At 44.3% G+C, this 18,723-nt stretch overlaps 1 protein-coding gene across 5 annotated transcripts in view; it reads left to right on the plus strand.

Moving 5' to 3' along the window:
* Nucleotides 1-8,681, plus strand: part of spire1b (spire-type actin nucleation factor 1b) — a 358,259-nt gene extending 349,578 nt beyond the window's left edge. For all 5 annotated transcript variants that reach the window (XM_085992324.1, XM_085992325.1, XM_085992326.1 and 2 more), the window contains 3 exons: nt 2,211-2,238; nt 2,341-2,486; nt 7,307-8,681. In XM_085992324.1, the coding sequence (XP_085848450.1) occupies nt 2,211-2,238; nt 2,341-2,486; nt 7,307-7,574 (442 nt within the window). In that variant the 3' untranslated portion in view covers nt 7,575-8,681. The remainder of the gene's footprint in view (nt 1-2,210; nt 2,239-2,340; nt 2,487-7,306) is intronic.
* Nucleotides 8,682-18,723: the final 10,042 nt, after the last annotated feature.

Genomic DNA, 18,723 nt, shown 5'->3' on the forward strand with positions numbered 1-18,723 from the left:
CCAAAGTTCTCTTGATTCAGGAACCGTTCCTTTAAATTGAGAAATTGCAAGTGTCACTCTGCTATTTAAGAATGGTGAGAGAGGGAAACCAGGGAATTATAAACCAGTTAGCCTAATATCTATTGGTGGGGAAATTACTAGAGTTTATAATTAAGGATAGGGTGACTGAACACCTTGAAAATTTTCAGCTGATCAGAGAGAGCCAGCATGGATTTGTGAAAGGTAGGTCATGCCCTGACAAACCCGATTGAATTTTTTGAGAAGGTGACTAAAGTAGTCGACAGGGGAATGTCTATGGATGTTATTTATATAGACTTCCAGAAGGCATTCAATAAAGTCCCACATAAGAGACTGTTAGCTAAAGTTGAAGCTCATGGAATTGAGGGCAAATTAATGACCTTGGTTAGGAGATTGGCTGAGCAGCAGGAGACAGAGAGTAGGGATAATGGGCAGGTTCTCTAATTGGCAGGATGTGACTAGTGGTGTCCCGCAGGGATCTGTGTTGGGGCCTCAACTATTCACTGTATTTATTAACGACTTAGATGACGGGATTAGAGAGCCACATACCCAAGTTAGAGGGCGTTGTAATCAGTGTAGGTGGAAACATAAAATTGTAAAGAGATATTAATAGATTAAGTGAATGGCCAAAACTGTGGCAAATGGATTTCAATGTAGGCAAATGTGAGGTCATCCACTTTTGACCTAAAAGGACAGAGCAGGGTACTTTCTTAATGGTGAAAAGCTAGAAGCAGTGGAGGCCCAAAGAGACTTGGGGGTCCATGTACATAGATCATTAAAATGCCATGAACAGGTACAGAAAATAATCAAAAAGGCCAAATGGAATGCTGGGCTTTATATCCAGCGTACTAGAATACAAGGGGGTAGGAGTTATGCTGCAGTTATACAAAGTCCTGGTTAGACCACACCTGGAGCACTGTGAGCAGTTCTGGGCACCACACCTATACTGGCCTTGGAGGGAGTGCAGCGTACGTTTGCCAGAATGATACCCGGACTCCAAGGGTTAAATTATGAGGAGAGGTTACACAAACTAGGGTTGTATTCCCTGGAATTTAGAAGATTAAAGGGGTGATTTGATTGAAGTATAATGTTTCTCATTCATCAAACCTGTCAAAAGAGGAAACAAAGTCTGCCTCAATCAGGATCTGTTATTACATTCAGTGCATCTTAACGATGCGATTTAGTTATGCTTGTTCTTGCATCCAGTGCAGCGAGCTGCGAATGTGAGTAAACACAGCTGTTTCTTCCTGAAATAAACGGGGGCACTTCAGACGCTATAACCGGTAACTTTGAAATTGACATCAATGCAAGTGAGTAATGGTCGCTGCTTTTTGGTTGATATAAGCGACTGCCCTTTTTAAACGTGGACATTTTAAGCGGTGGGGGCCAACGTTCCCGTTAAGCTGCAGCTGCAGGTCTGGCGGTCCCGTGCAGGCCGCTCACCGGCTTTTAAATGGAAAAAAATGCGAGAAAATTTGATTGAGCTGCGCAGCCAGTTAAAGGGGCCGCGCGCACTAAAAAAAAAATATTGGTGGAGACTGTATACGTACCACGTGCATTAAAATCCCTCATAAAATAGGAAGCTTCGTCATTGTACAGTCCCCCACATCCAGCAATGCATTAGGTGAAGAGAAAACAAACTACTTGATCGCTTATACAAAAGCGAAATACTGCGGATGCTGGAAATCTGAAATAAAAACAGAAAATGCTGGAAATACTCAGCAGGTCAGGCAGCATCTGTGGAGAGATAAACAGAGTTAACGTTTCAGGTCGATGACCCTTCGTCAGAACTGGAAAAAGCTGGAGATGGAACAGGTTTTTAAGCAAGTGTAGGGGCAGGGAGAGGGGGAGGGGAGGGGAGGAAAGAACAAAAGGGAAGGTCTGTGATAGGGTGGAAGGCCAGAGAGATTAAGAGACAAAAGGGATGATGGTGCGAGGCAAAAGGAGATGGTAAATGGGACAAGTTAAGAAACAAAACATGACTCTAGATGAAGTGTAAATGGCAATGGCAGAATGATCGACAGCTGCCATGTGAGAGAAAGAAAAAGAAATGGAAAAAAAAGATAGGGGCAGAGGTTATGGACTAAAATTGTTGAACTTGATGTTGAGTCCAGAAGGCTGTAAAGTGCCTAATTGAAAGATGAGGTACTTGATCACTTAACTGTTTTTAATACTCGATTGTCTTTCCACAGACCGGTGTGTTCACAGTGTTGTAAGAAGGTATGTTCAAATTGTTGATATTTGCATCTGAATTAATTCTTCTTTCTGTGGCTATCAAAAACAGTCTTTCGTTTAATAAATATTTTTTTTTTTGCGGTTTAGATGCGACTACCCTCCAAACCATACAGCAATCTTCCCATTTTTTCCTTGGGACCATCGGCCTTGCCAAAAGAGGGGAAAGTAATAAAGCCAGAGAAACCATCAGGCAGCCGGCGTCGGCCCGATAGTCAACACAAGAGTCTGGTCAGGTATGAAACACCCTGCCACCTCCCCGAGAGGCCAAAGCATTTCAGTCATTTTGTCGGAGTTGCCTGATAAATTAAGACAAAGGCAAAATACTGCGGATGCTGGAAATCTGAAATAAAAACAGAAAATGCTGGCAACACTCGGCAGGCCAGGCAGCACCTGCGGAGAGAGAGAGAACTGATGAGTTTTGATGGCAGGTCATCGACCTGAAACGTTAACTCTGTTTCTCTCTCCACAGATGCTGCCCGACCTGCTGAGTATTTTTCAGCATTTTCTCTTTTTATTATTGCTTGGTCAATTCTTGGAGTTTTAGCAACAGTTTTACATTTCTATCGCGCTCGCTACATATCAGAGCGATGTACATGGCAGCGGAGAGTGACAGGGCGCCAAGCGGGCAGGGACAACAAGGACGGGAAGAAGTTCAGCAAGGATGAAAACATGGTTGAGGAAGAAGATCTTAAGGAGGTCATTGGAAGACAGGGAGGGAGGTGCCAAAGTGGAGATGCAGAAAGAGGGAGTTGCAGAGGCCAGGAGCAAGGTGGCTGAAGAGTTGAAACAGAGAGAGCAGGAAATGAGACCTGCGTTGGATGTTGGAGACTGTGGATGTTGGGCCAATTGAAATTTTCAAGATGGAGATTGATGGATGTTTGTTAGGTAAGGGTATCAAGAGGTATGGAACTAAGGCAGCTCAAGAAGTTGAGGTACATATCAGCCATGATCTAATTGAATAGCGGAACAGGCTCGAGGGGATGGATAGCCTATTCCTGTTGCTATGTTCCTATGAAAGCTAACCAAATCTTGGGATCCAAAGTCAGAGGGATAGAGCACAAATCATAGGTGGCGATAAGTTTGCACGAGACACTGGTATGGCCACACCTGGGATGCACTGTGTACAGTTATGGTCAACATTTTGCATCAGGGATTTCCAGGCATTGGAGGCTTTGCAAAAAAAGGGCAACTAACTAAGGCATTTGAGCAATGAGAAGAGGTTGATGAACAAAGTGCTCCAGGTGGGGTCTGACCGAGGCTCTGCCCAACTGAAGCATCACTTCCTCACCTTTGAATTCCAACCCCCTTGAGATAAAGTCAACATTCCGTAGTTACTTTTTATATCTATGCATTTCTCTTTCTCAGATTCAAAGTGGAAAACCTCACACTTCCCCACACTGAACGCCACCTGCCGTAGTTTTGTCCATTCACTTAGTCTGTCTGTGTCCTTTGTAACTTCCTGCACCCATCCACACAGCTTACTCTGCCTCCGAACTTAGTGTCATCTGCAAACTTGGATATACAACTCTCTATTCTTTCATTAAGTCATTGATAAATATGGTGGAAAAACTAAGGCCCCAGTACAGATCCCCGGGGGGAACACCACTTGTCACATCCTGCCAATCAGAGAACAAACCCTTTCTCCCTACTCTCTGCCTCCTGACTCCCAACCAGTTACCAACTCATTCCACAATGTTATCTTCAATTCCGTGCGCTCCCATTTTTGCTAATAATCTCTTGTATGGAACCTTATCAAATGCCTTCTGGAAGTCCATATAGAAAGCATCCCGAGAGACTCCCTTATCCACCATGCTAGTGGCCACCACAAAAAAGTCAACCAGATTAGTCGGATATGAAGTACCCTCCACAAATCCATGCTAACATTTTTTGATCAGCTGATACTTGTCCAAGTGCTCAGTTTAAATCCTAAATGGAAGAGTTTGGATCAGGTGGGAGCTTAAAGTGTTAGAAATCTGAATCCCAACACCAGCATGCCTCCAACCCGCCTCCTTCCGGTTTTAACGGAGTCGGGATGGGGTGACGGGCAGCCAACCCTCTCCCAGAAGGCGGGTTGGCACTTTGAATATGATAATGAGGCCGGAAGCCTCTGCTTTAACCTGCTTTGCAGGTTTAACTGTGACTGGCCAGGGTTCCCAGGCCTCGGGATTCCCGATAGCTGCAGCAAGGCGAGGACAGCCTCGGGGAGCAATCCTGGTGGATCAGGAGGAGCAGGAGTCTTGCCTGCATCTCTCTCTAATGACCTCCCTATTCTTCCTACCAAAATGTAATACTTCACATTTATCTGTGTTGAGATTCCCCTTTTTACATGTATTATTACTTTCTTTGTTTTCCTTTGTTGCTTTTTGTAGCTGCTGGATTTCCACAATTCCTTTCCTTACTGCTGCTTACATTGTGCCATTGGTTTCCATCAGCAAGCTACCAATACCCTATGATTCCTCTCCTGTGTTACGTCATGTAGCCGGGAGCTATGTTGTTTATACGCCCGCTGTTTATTTCCTTTTCCTAGTGTTATTACCTTGTATTTGTCCACATTAAACGCCATTTGCCACTCCTCAGCCCACCTTCCCAATTTATCTAGATGACTTTGCCTGTTCCCTATTCTTTGAACCCCTCTCCCAATTTGATGGCATCTGCAAATTTAAATAGCTATATTTCTGTCTCCAGTTCCAAATCATTTATATTCAGTGGGGTAGAGTTTCCGCTTTGGGGACCAATCGGCGATCCGGACGTAAATTGCGCTCAAAATTGCGCTAGTTTTGAGAAGTTTTTTTTTCTCGCACGTTTCCACTCCAATGCATTTGCATATCGCTGAGCACAAAATCTGCAATGAACCAGCGCAATCGGGCAGCGTTTTAAAACGTGATTTTATAAAACAAAATTTGCTTTTAGAAATATTTCTCGATGTATTTAAGAGTGGTAACCTGGTGCAGTTAGATTAATACGGCTGAAAATGGGTTTATCACCAAAAATAATCATTTTAAATTGCAGCGTCAATCCGCGCCAGCTGTGATTAACCCGATTTTAAATTATGAAAATGGTTTTTAAAAAATATACCAAACTGACATGAATCAGTCATTCATGAAAGAAAGACTTATGAAATAATACTGAGCGGCCTACGAGTGGCGCTGTCCAGGGAGAGTATAAATACTCGGGCACGGGCCCAGCTTGTGCAGGACATTCTTAACAGGAACTAGTGAAGGACACAACTAGACCTCCATGTTGTAAAACAGTTGATTAAAGCTTTGTTTGACGCTTAGACCAAGTGCCTAGTAGTTTTCTTACATCACAAACCATTTGCTCGTTCTATTGAGGTGCAGCAGTCAGTTTCTTAGTAAATTTTTTAAAAAATTACATTCATCCAGCTTTAATTTTTACAGCCTCCTCGAAGGCCCGCAAACGAGCGCGATTAGTGGAAACTCGCAGTGGCGATTAATTCATCGTGCGGGCCTGGCCAGTTTTGGGGGGCGGGGCCAGCTTCCAGCACCATTTTTTTTAAACTAGTGCGAAAGATCGCGGAAACTCCATTTGCGCTGAGCGTAATTTGCGCTGAAAATGCCGCGATCTTTTGGCCCGATTTCGGGCGAATCGCAGCGGGCAAAAAAAAAACAGCGCAACCGAGCGGAAACTCTACCCCACTGTAAATAGCACGGTCCCAAGCACTAATCCCCGTGCTTTTTTTTTTAACCTACTTGCTGCGAATGTCTTAAAAGTTGATTCTCTGGGACACGGGAAGGAGTTCAGTGAGGAAAGAGTGGGCCGGGGCTGCGGGTTTTAGTACGCATGAGGAGCTGAGCCACGGCACTCGGAATGACTCACGGTTCACAGATGGTAGAAGCAGGAACTCCAGCTGAGGAAAAATATTGGAGAACTTCAGCGGCGAGGAGATCAAAACATTGGGTTGGGGTTTAGTGGAGGAGAGGAAGAGGTGAGGTGAAAGTGGTCGGCGAGGTGGATTCAGGCCAGAATCGTGTAGGAGCTGAAGAGAATGGCTTCAGTTTTACTGACCTCAAGGTGGAGGAAGTCTTGTCTCATCTCTTGATGACCGTTAGGCAGCTGGAGCCAGTGAGTCACTTTTATCACATCTTTTCAATAAACCAAGTGCCACCGAGTAGTTCTTCAGAGTGCTATAAACGCCTTTGTACAAATGGAGAAGTAGAGTACGTGCACTCAAAGTTTGCTGTGGCTTTGAATATTTCTCTTTTCGCATCTGCAGTTGGTTTGATGGGCGCACCTTCATTCTGAAGTTTAGGACTAGCCACACGTACCGCAAGTTGTGCGGGGCTGTCCATTTCCCTTCTGTCTTAGAGCAACTAGTAAAGCGTAAAGGGTCTGCAGTATTAATCTCCCAAGTGTGTGTCAACATGAACAAGTGAGATGATGGGGAAAATACACCTAACAATTCGCTAGATTGATTTATAGAAACAAAAAAGGCCATTTGAGTATTTCCAGGCTATCACCAGATCCCAGCTCTTAACAACCAGTCGATTTGCAGCAGATCTCAGTAATCTTCCCTTATTTACAAAATTCACAAGATTGATTCCTGGGATGAGAGGGTTATCCTATGAGGAGAGATTGAGTAGATCGGCCCTATACTCTCTGGAGTTTAAAAGAATGAGAGGAGATCTCATTGAAACATATAAGATTCTGAGGGACATTGACATGATAGATGTTGAGAGATTGTTTCCCCTGGCTGGAGAGTCTAGAACTAGGGGTCATAGACTCAGGATAAGGGGTCGGCCTTTTAAGACCGAGATGAGGAGGAATTTCTTCACTCAGAGGGTTGTGAATCTTTGGAATTCTCTGCCCCAGAGAGCTGTGGATGCTGAGTCTTTGAGTATATTCAAGGCTGAGATCGATAGATTTTTGGACTTCAGGAAAATCAAGGGATATGGCGATCGGGCGGGAAAGTGGAGATGAGGTCGATGATCAGCCAGGATCTTATTGAATGGCGGAGCAGGCCCGTTTCTAAAATAGTTCTCACCATTCATCTCCTCAATGCGTCTCTAACATGAGGCTGCTTGATCTTTCACAGACTGCCATCAATGTCCAAATCTTATGAGAAGTCAACCGATAACCTGGAGTTTCCCAAAGAGCTGATGGAGGACTGGAGCACGATGGAGGTTTGTGTTGACTGTAAGAAGTTCATTTCCGAAATCATAAGCTCCAGTCGACGGAGCCTTGTCCTGGCGAACAAGCGCGCCAGGTTAAAACGGAAAACTCAGTCCTTTTATATGTCCTCAACAAGTACATCAGAGTTTCGATTGGCAGCGCCCAAGGAGCGGACTATCAAAGAGCTTTAGACTTGTGCCTTTTTATCTTCTTCCTGAAGCTGTTGTTTTTTTTTTGAACTGGCATCTCAGAACAAAATAACTGGAAATGGATCCACAAAAACACAGGAACATGGACTGACTATGCTAAAATTCACATGTATCTAGCTTTCACGTAATAACAAAAGTCAGGGTTCATTTGTATGGTAATATCTTTGTGAATGGGTCTTATCAAACATGAAATAATGTAAGTTACTTGTATATAATTGTAATATATTTTATTAACAGGAGGGTTTGGGCCCTGCTGACATTGGGAGTGGATATCTAATGCCTCTTGCTGCAGTTGAAAATTGACAACTTGTGTAATATTTAATCTGTGCTGTATATGTACATGGAATATACTACAAACGGTCTTAGTTTAATCTGGAACATTTTTCGAGGTAATGATCTTATTCGATTGTAGTCAGTTTTTTTTAACTTAAACTTTGTGTCCGAGGTTTATAGATTAGGGAGAAAGATAGTTTCGGATGTGAGGGGCACTGGGAGCTCACTTTTCTATGATTTAAAAAAAGAAAGCGCTTTTATTTTTTAACTGGATAATGATGGATTTCCGACTCTGTCCCCTCTTTGTTTTCATAAAAGCACCAGAAAATTGTCAGTATTTGTCAAACTGATGCTAGATCTGTATTGAACACTTGAATGCCAGCTTATACGAGACAGTTTTTGCACTTATATGAAGTACTTGATCCACCCGCTCTTCCGAAACTTGTTTGAACTTAAAGAAATCTCCTACATGAAAGTAGCATTGTGACCAGTTCCCCACTGAGCTGATCAGGCCAGCGCAATGCAATAAATCCATAGCTAACCCAACCGTTGCCTTCCAGCCTTGGCTTATTGGTTACTAGCCTGAATACTTAAGGAATGGATTGCCATAACTTCCCCGCCCTTTCACTCCATTTCCCCCTTCATCAAACTGTGCGCCTGTATGTGCTGTATTATATAGTTTCTAAATTATACTGTAGGGCTGATGTGAACAAGACCTGCCATTCAGTTCACTTGTACTACTGAGTTTCCTGTATGTTCTATGTAAATGACTGTTCATGCATTAATTAAAAAAAAACACTGTAATCTTTATAAAGAATATTGTCTCTCATTTCACAATAGCAATATGACCAGCCAGTTTTCACTGTGCCGATGACACCAAACTTGGGGGGGTGGCAAACAGTGATGATGATATCGATCGACTGCAGCAGGACATAGAAAGGCTAGCAGAATGGGCAGACAAGTGGCAGATGGGATTTAATACAGAGAAGTGTGAGGTGATGCATTTTGGCAGAAGGAACAGGGAGAGGCAATATACACTTAATGGCACAGTTTTAAAGAGTGTGCAGGGACTGAGGGACCTGGGAGTTAATGTGCATAGATCCCTGAAGGTGGCAGGACATATTGAGAGAGTGGTTAACAAAGCATATGGGATCTTGGGCTTCATAAATAGAGGTATTGAGTACAAAAGTAGAGAAGTTATGCTGAACCTTTATAAAGCGCTGGTTAGGCCACAACTGGAGTATTGTGTCCAGTTCTGGTCACCACACTTTAGGAAGGATGTGAAGGCCCTTGAGAGGGTGCAGAGGAGATTTACCGGAATGGTTCCGAGGATGGGGGATCTTAGCTACAAGGACAGGTTGGAGAAGCTGGATTTGTTTTCATTAGAGCAAAGGAGGTTGAGGGGGTGATTTGATAGAGGTGTACAAGATTATGACGGGTTTGGATAGGCTAGACGGGGAAAGGCTGTTCCCACTAGTTGATGGTACAAGGACTAGGGGACACAGATTTAAGGTTTTGGGCAAGAGATGCAGGGGGGATGTGAGGAAAAATTTTTATGCAGCGAGTGGTGAGGACCTGGAACTCGCTGCCAATTGAAGTGGTGGAAGCGGAGACACTCAATGTTTTCAAGGGGAGACTGGAGAGGCAGTTGAGGGAAATAGACTTGCAGGGCTACGGGGATAGAGTGCTGTGGGTCTGGAGTCACATAAATAGGCAGTTGAGGGAAATAGACTTGCAGGGCTACGGGGATAGAGCGGGGGAATGGGACTGACTGGATTGTATACAGAGAGCTGGCACGGGCCGAATGACCTCCTTTTGTGCCGTTATGACTCTATGACATATTGAACTTTTCCACCTCAGGGATAGGAAGGTTATCAATTCCTATTGACTTTTCAGCACTTAACACCCTCAGGACTCTGTAGAATATTCACCTTTTACATCCTCTAAAATGGATGTGGGATACTGAGGATATTGGATTTTGGCTCACCGTGGATTATTACAGTGGTGAGAAAGAATACAATGGCCTGGAATTTGCGGCCAGCGGCGAAGTAAAGGTGTTTGCCGCTGGCCCCAAAGAAAGCTGCCCACAAAGATCTCACGATCTCTGTAGTGAGACATTTGCCTTTTCCGACGCGTCAGTGATTTCAGCGCAATATAATGGGGAATCCCTAACGCGCTCTGCCGTGACGTCAACAAAGCTGTCTAAGCAGCCAATTACATTGCAGAATTCTCACAGCCATGGAAGCAGGAAATGAGAACCTGCTTTTTTTTTAAAATGTTACGGAGAGAAAAACAAGATTGGGGCTCCCACATGGGGATAAGGTAGAACCTGAAATAAATATGATAAACTTTTTTTTAAATATTTTAATTTTTTTTAAAGTTTCTTAAAAATTTTAATTTTTTATCATAATAGAGAAATTTGACACGCTACAAAATTTAAATTAGTTTTTGAGGGCCATAAAGTTTGTTTAACAGTCAATACGCTGTTAAAACCCCAGTTACACCTAATCCAAAAGGGTCTAACATTTAATGGGGTGTTTAACAGCGATGTTACCGCGGAAAAGCCCACGTTTTCATCAGTTTGACTGATTGCCGGCTATGGGGGCAGGGGGGGAGGCGGAGTAGGAGGGGGGGCAGTGGGCACAGTGCAGCCAGTGTCAGAGCAGCGAATGACTGACCCCAACTTCAGGATTTCTGTGTTAGGATGCGCAGGGGCTACATCCTAAAGTTGCGGTCAGTTTCAAAGGGGTAATAACAGTGAGCGCTGTTTGTTTGTTGTTATTGCCCACTGCAAATTCCGGCCCAATGTATTGTTTTTTTATTATTTGTTCACAGGATGTGGGCGTCGCTGGCAAGGCCGGCATTTATTGCCCATCCCTAATTGCCCTCGAGCTGCCTTCTCGAACGGCTGCGGTCAGTGATACTTCTTTTGTAGCGGTTCGGTACAACTGGGTGACTCGCTGGGCCATTTAAGAGGGGCAGTTAAGTGTCAAACACATTGCTGTGGGTCTGGAGTCACATAAATAGGCCAGACCGGGTACTGGTTGTATTTCTAGAATAAGCTCAAACATTCATCATTTTCATTCCGGTGGAGTACAACTACGATATTATCATCTTCTATGAACTGAGAAAACTATTTTAAAATCTGCTTCTTGGCATTTGTTTTAATTTTGAGTAGTGTCGGGAATGTGAGGTAACCTAGGGTTTGGCACAATGCCACACGACAGCTGTTGGACGCATAGGCAAATGTGCAGCAAGGAGAAAGCAGTTAAAAGGGCTTACGGGATCCTGGGCTTCATAAATAGAGGCATAGAGTACAAAAGTGTGGAAATTATGATGAACCTTTATAAAACACTGGTTCGGCCACTACTGGAGTACTGTGTCCAATTCTGGGCACCGCACTTTAGGAGGATGTGAAGGCCTTAGAGAGAGGGTGCAGAAAAGATTTACGAGAATGGTTCCAGGAATGAAGGACTTCAGTTACATTGATAGACTGGAGAAGCTGGGGTTGTTCTCCTTAGAGCAGAGAAGGTTGAGAGGAGATTTGATAGAGGTGTTCAAAATCATGAGGGGTCTCAACAGAGTAGATAGAGAGAAACTGTTCCCATTGGTGGAAGGGTCGAGAACCAGAGGACACAGATTTAAGGTGATTGGCAAAAGAACCAAAGGCGACACGAGGAAAAACTTTTCTATGCAGCGAGTGGTTAGGATCTGGAATGCACTGCCTGAAAGGGTGGTGGAGGCAGATTCAAACTTATCATTCAAAAGAGAATTGGATAAATAAATTGCAGGGCTACGGGGAAAGGGTGGGGGAGTGGGACTAGCTGAGAGCCGGCACGGGCTCGACGGGCTGAATGGCCTCCTTCCGTGCTGTAAGCATTCTATGATTCTATGATACTAGGAAGTGAGACATTTGTCCAGTGACAGAGAAACACTTCCTGAACTGGATTTAGAGGCATGAGACTTGTATGAGATGATGGATTCTCTCCTCCACATTTCATTAAAAATTTTTTAATTTGTTAGTGCTACTCCAAGATCAGCGAGTTACTACTTGTAGAGATTAGCTTGCTATCACCAAGTGGTGCTACCTCATTGTAATTATCTTGTGGTCTTGAGAAGCAAACGAGGAAGGTCATTTAGCCCATCCTAATCCATTCAGACAGACCCAAAATTTCCCTCCACCCATCCATTTCCCCCCACCTATCGAGCGAGTACAGTAGCATAGTGGTTATGTTACTGGGCCAGTAATCCTAGAGGCCTGGACTAATGATCCAGAGACATGAGTTCACATCCCTACTTCAGCAGCTGGGGGAATTTAAATTCAACTAATTAAATAAATCTGGAATTAAAAAAGCTACTAAAGGTAATGGTGACCATTGGACTGCTAAAAACACATTTGGTTCACTAATGTCCTTTAGGGAAGGAAATCTGCTGTCCTTACCTGGTGTGTGACCTTAGAGTGACTCCAGACCCACAGCAATGTTGGTTGACTCTTAACTGCCCTCTGAAATGGCCCAGCGAGTCACTCAGTTGTATAAGGCGGCTCACCACCACCTTCTCATGGGCAATAAATGCTGGCCTTGCCAGTGACACCCACATCCCGTGAAAGAATAAATAGAAACAAAAAGTTGTTTCTTAAATGATTCCAGGTATTTTGGCTCCAATACCGCATCGTTGTGTGAAAACCAATTTCCTGATATCACCCTAAATTTACCTTCCACTAGTTTGAACCTGTGCTCCCTTATTCTACTATAACGGTTTAAAGTAACATTTTGTGATTCCCTTTATTCATTCTCTATAAGATCTCCTCTTCTGCAGGCTGAAAAGCCCAGGTATATTTGAGGTGTCGGGCACCAGGAGTCAATGTATGTCAGCGAGCACAGGGAAGATGGATGAGTGGGGCTTGATGCGGGATAGGATAGGATATGGGTAGTAGAGTTTTGGATGAGCTTAAGTTTATGAGGAGTGGAGCAGGGAAGGATGTCCAGGAGAGCATTGGAATAGTCTAGTCTGGCAGTGACAAAGTCATGGCTGATGCTTTCAGCTGAGTCAGGCAATGTTACGGAGGTAGAAGTAGGCGGTCTTTTTGAAAGCCACGATTGAATCTGCCTCCATCACCCTTTCAGGCATTGCTTCCAGATCCTAACCACTCGCTGCGTAAAAAAGTTTTCCCTCATGTCGCCTTTGGTTCTCTTGCCAATCACCTTGAATCTGCGTCCTCTGGTTCTCGACCCTTCTGCCAATGGGAACAGTTTCTCTCTACTCTGACGACGATCTTGGTATTCCCGATGCCTAACTGGAAGAAAGTGCGGCTCATCCAGGACTAGATGTTGGAAAAGCAGTCTGACAGCACAGAGGCAGGGAAAGGGTCGAGAGTGGTGGTAGGGAGGCAGAGCCAGGCTGTCGCTGAGCCAATACCAGAGAGACATTCTGTCGTGGGTCCATCCTAGGACTCAGCAGTCATGAGAGAAGGACTACCTCAGTCCCAAGAGGCTCATTGTAGTGTAGCATAACCATCCACATCTCAGACCCCAGGCCCTCAGGTGACTCTTAGAAATATTATTAGAATAAGCCAAAGCAAAAGTTGCACGGAGATGTAAGATTTGCAAAATTTCTGCATCTCCCCGAAGGTTATTATTAATAAAAGGGACCCTGCATGGACATTTTAAATTGAAAAGGGTACCCAAGATGGCATCCGTGCCTCGTGGCCGAAAGCCTGTGGGATTCCAAAATGGATTCTGCAGCGCAGACAGCTTGGGAGAAATCGAAACTAAGGCTGCAGGCTTTCTGTGAAGAGAAACTTTGTATTTTGGAACGAGACAGGACTCTGAATTATGCATTAGACTGAATTGGAGATGGATCTAAATTCAGTGAGGCCTATAGTTAAAACCATCATACAGTCTGCATACATTATCGAAAACAGATTAACACAGCCATCGAGGCTGGATAAGCCCATCAAGGAACTCTCAAGACAATATAAGTCAATTATCGGGCCGGTAGATGCGATTACCGGCCATCTAAAAACCGTCAGTATAGATTGCTACCATTATTTTAAACTAGCCCGCCAAGTTTAAGACAAAGAACTAACCTGATTTGGCGCGAAGATAGGGATTTTTAGAAAAGGTATAACTGAAGGCTCTCTTGCTCTTGCCCTTGACCCTGCTCTCGTGGCGGGTCCTCTCTCCCCGGAGCAGATTTTCAGTAGCCAGAAACACCATACCAACTGCTAGGAAGGGGAGCGAGGCCCAAGTCCACAGCCATCCAGGACGCCCGGGCCGCAAAAGGGGCGAGATGAAGTTGAGCAGGTAGCCCAGGACTCGTCTAGTAGTCTGACGAGACGAGACGAGTGGAGAAGAAGAAGATGATATTACCTCGATAAGAGCAGAGCAGGGCAGCGAAAAACGTATCGATAATTAAACCAAGCGCCTAGTTATAAGCTGACGCTTGGGGAAGAAAGTCCTTGAGGACGGTGGGGGCAAACACCTTGAACACTGCAAATAAACGCAGGTGTCCACGCCATAACGAATATGCTAGCATTCGAAGGATGGGTAGTAAAATCTAAGCAGTAAAACTGCTAATTGTCTCATCAACATAACATTACCGCCGACGACCGCCCGAGGGAGAAGAAGAGGAGAACCCATCGAGACGAGATGACGACGGTAGCGGAGGGGAGAAGGTGTGTCGCAGTGGCCGATCCAGCACCGCACCCCTGAAGACCACGTGGCGACGGGGTACCTAGAAGGACCAGAAACCAGACTTCAAAACTCGCATTCGTTAACAGTTGGCTTTTATCTTTGGATTGGTGAGCATGAATTCTGACCCCTCATAGCTTAATCTAGTTAGGTATAGGGGGTGGGATAAGGATAAGGGGATTGTTAAGATAGTTGTTTTCCCTCAATGTGCTGTGTGTTCCCCATTCCCTGTATAAGTGCATTTGCCTGTAATGTTATAGTGGTAACTTTTTTTAAGACTGTATTAATTTTCCTGTTCAATAAAATCTTGGTTTTTGCTTGCATCCAAACCACCTGTCTACCCGAGTTTTCTGTATCGCTGCCTGTACCTAAGTCTGGTGTCTAGAACCCAGGGGCGTGGGAGCGATTCAAACCGCTCACAGTCAGGAGCATAACTGACTGGGTGCACGCACCACACCCGCCACCCCCCACAGAGACCAGGCATATGCACAGTAAAGATACCATGTGATGTAAAAAAAAATACTTGAATAATTGCTGCAATGACTGCATGCTGTTTGGTTATATTTAAGAAGAATGGGATATGGCTTATTGTAGTTCTTGCGTTTCATGTAACGACGAGATGTGAAGATCTCACTTTTGGGGAAAGACTGGTTGGTGAGATGGGGCTGATCGGCAATAGGACGAATATAATGGCAGATACTTGATTTGGAAAGATAGGCAAAAAGGAAAGGGAGGTGGGGTAGCATTACTGGTTAAAGAAGGGATTAATACAATTGTAATGAAGGATATTAGCTCTGATGATGTGGAATCTGTACGGGTAGAATTAAGAAATACTAAGGGGAAAAAAACATTAGTGGGAGTGGTATATAGACCTCCAAACAGTAAGGCGGAGGTTGGGGATGGCATTAAAAGGGAAATTAAAGAAGCGTGCAATAAGGGCACAGCAGTCATCATGGGTGATTTTAATCTACATATAGATTGGGCCAACCAAATTAGTAACAATACTGTGGAGGAGGTATTCCTGGAGTGTTTACGGGATGGTTTCCTGGACCAATATGTCGAGGAACCAACCAGAGATCAGGCCATCTTAGACTGGGTATTATGTAACGAGAAAGGATTAATTAGCAATCTTGTTGTACGAGGCCCCTTGGGTCTGAGCGATCATAATATGATCGAATTCTTCATTAAGATGGAGAATGAAGTAGTTGACTCAGAGACAAGGGTCCTCAATTTAAATAAAGGAAACTACGATGGTCTGAGGAGCGAGTTGGGTAGGATTGATTGGGGAATGGCACTCAAAGGGTTGACGGTGGATAGGCAATGGCAAACATTCAAAGACCGAATGGATGAGCTACAGAATTTGTTCATCCCAGTTTGGCATAAAAATAAAACAAAAAGGTGACTCAACCGTGGCTAACAAGGGAAATTAGGGATAGCATAAGATCCAAGGAGAGGACCTATAAATTGGCTAGAAAAAGCAATAATCTTGAGGATTGGGAGCAGTTTAGGAGTCAACAAAGGAGGACAAAGGGATTAATTAAGAAAGGGAAAATAGAATATGAGAGTAAGCTAGCAAGGAACATAAAAACTGACTGTAAAAGCTTTTATAGATATGTGAAGAGAAAAAGATTGGTGAAGTCACGCGTAGGTCCCTTACAGTCAGAATCAGGGGAATTTATAATGGGAAACAAGGAAATGGCAGACCAGCTAAATACATACTTTGGTTCTGTCTTCACAAAGGAGGACACAAATAACCTCCCAGAGATGCCGGGGAACATAGGGTCTAATGAGAGGGAGGAACTGAAAGAAATCAGTATTTGTAGGGAAATGGTGTTAGGAAAATTGATGGGACTGAAGGCCGATAAATCCCCAGGGCCTGATAATCTACATCCCAGGGTACTTAAGGAAGTGGCCCTAGAAATAGTAGATGCATTGCTGGTCATCTTCCAGAACTCGATAGACTCTGGAACAGTACCCATGGATTGGAGGGTAGCTAATGTTACACCACTATTCAAAAAAGGTGGTAGAGAAAAAGCGGGGAATTATAGACCGGTAAGCCTGACATCGGTAGTGGGGAAAATGCTAGAGTCTATTATAAAAGATGTAATAGCAGAGCACTTGGAAAGCAGTGACAGGATCGGACAAAGTCAACATGGATTTACATAAGGTAAATCATGCTTGACTAATCTACTGGAATTTTTTGAGGATGTAACTGGTAAAATAGATAAGGGAGAACCAGTGGATGTGGTGTATTTGGACTTTCAGAAGGCTTTCGATAAGGTCCCACATAAGAGATTAGCGTGCAAAATTAAGGCACATGGGATCGGGGCAAGGTATTGACTTGGATAGAGAACTGGTTGGCGGACAGAAAGCAAAGAGTTGGAATAAACGGGTCGTTTTCCGAGTGACAGGCAGTGACTAGTGGGGTACCGCAAGGATCGGTCCTAGGACCCCAGCTGTTCACAATATATATTAATGATCTGGACGAGGGAATTGGATGTATCTCCAGACGACACAAAGCTGGGTGGGAGGGTAAGCTGTGACGAGGATGTTGTGAAACTCCAGTACGATTTGGACAGGTTGGGTGATTGGGCAGAAACATGGCAAATGCACTATAATGTGGATAAATGTGAGGTTATCCACTTTGGTGGCAAAAACAGGAAGGCAGATTATTATTTGAATGGCAATAGATTGGGAGAAGGGGAAGTGCAAAGAGACCTGGGTGTTATTGTGCACCAGTCGCTGAAGGTAAGCATGCAGGTGCAGCAGGCGGTTAAGAAGGCAAATGGTATGTTGGCCTTTGTAGCAAGAGGGTTCAAGTATAAGAACAAGGATGTCTTGCTGCAGTTGTACAGGGCCTTGGTGAGACCGCACCTTGAGTATTGTGTGCAGTTTTGGTCACCTTACCTGAGGAAGGATGTTCTTGCCATGGAGGGAGTGCAGCGAAGATTCACCAGGTTGATACCTGGGACGGCAGGAATGACGTACGAGGAGAGATTGTGTCGATTGGGCTTATACTCACCGGAGTTTAGAAGATTGAGAGGGGATCTCATCGAAACCTATAAAATTCTGTCAGGTCTGGACAGACTAGATGCAGAAAGGATGTTTCTGATGGCCGGGGAGTCCAGAACCAGGGGTCATAGTCTAAGGATAAGGGGTAAGCCATTTAGGACTGAAATGAGGAGGAATTTCTTCACCCAGAGAGTGGTGAACCTGTGGAATTCTCTGCCACAGAGGGCGGTGGAGGCCAGTTCATTAAATATATTCAAGAAGGAGTTGGATATATTTCTTGAGGCTAAAGGGATCAAGGGATATGGGGAGAAGGCAGGGACAGGGTACTGAATTTGGATGATCAGCCATGATCTCATTGAATGGCGGAGCAGGCTCGAAGGGCCGAATGGCCTACTCCTGCTCCTATCTTCTATGTTTCTATTAGGCCCCTCAGTGGAAATGGAAATCAGGAGAGATGTAGAACGGGCAGCTGATCCGATATCGCCTGCTTTGCACCATCGCCCAAAGTCAAATTTAGCCCCACAGCGAGCAGTTAAGGAGCTTAATGTACATGGGGCTGGAAGCCAGTAGAAACTGTGTGACAGCTTTAGTGTAATAATGTGGCAGCATACTGACTATTACTGAGATGAGGAGGAATTTCTTCACTCCGAGGGTTGTGAATCTTTGGAATTCTCTGCCCCAGAGGGCTGTGGATGTTCAGTTGTTGAGTATATTCAAGGCTGAGACAGATTTTTGGACTCTAGGGGAATCGAGGGCTATGGAGATTGGGTGGGAAAGTGGAGCTGAGGTCGAAGATCAGCCATGATCTTATTGAATGACCGAGCAGGCTCGAAGGGGCCCTTTGGCCAATCCTGCTCCTAATTCTTATACTATTATGTTCTCTTCTGTGACAACTGAGGCGATATATCACATGATTCATATTAGGGTAATGTGGTGATTATTCTTGTTTTATAAGAAGCATTGTAATTGGTTGCCTGTTTTCCTGCCTTGAGATATATGCTGTAAACTTATTGGTTAGTTGATTCCATGTGACCTGTGGTGGCCATCTTAAATTCAGTTTTCTACAGTTTGGTTGAGACTGGGTGCTCAACATGTACTGCTGGTTTTTTAAGGTTAATAAAGCCTAGCTTTTGAAAGGCAAGCTACTCTTTATT

Source organism: Somniosus microcephalus, chromosome 7 (assembly GCF_052327205.1).
Source record: "Somniosus microcephalus isolate GS21.2 chromosome 7, FLI_Smic_1.0, whole genome shotgun sequence".
NCBI lineage: Eukaryota > Metazoa > Chordata > Chondrichthyes > Squaliformes > Somniosidae > Somniosus > Somniosus microcephalus.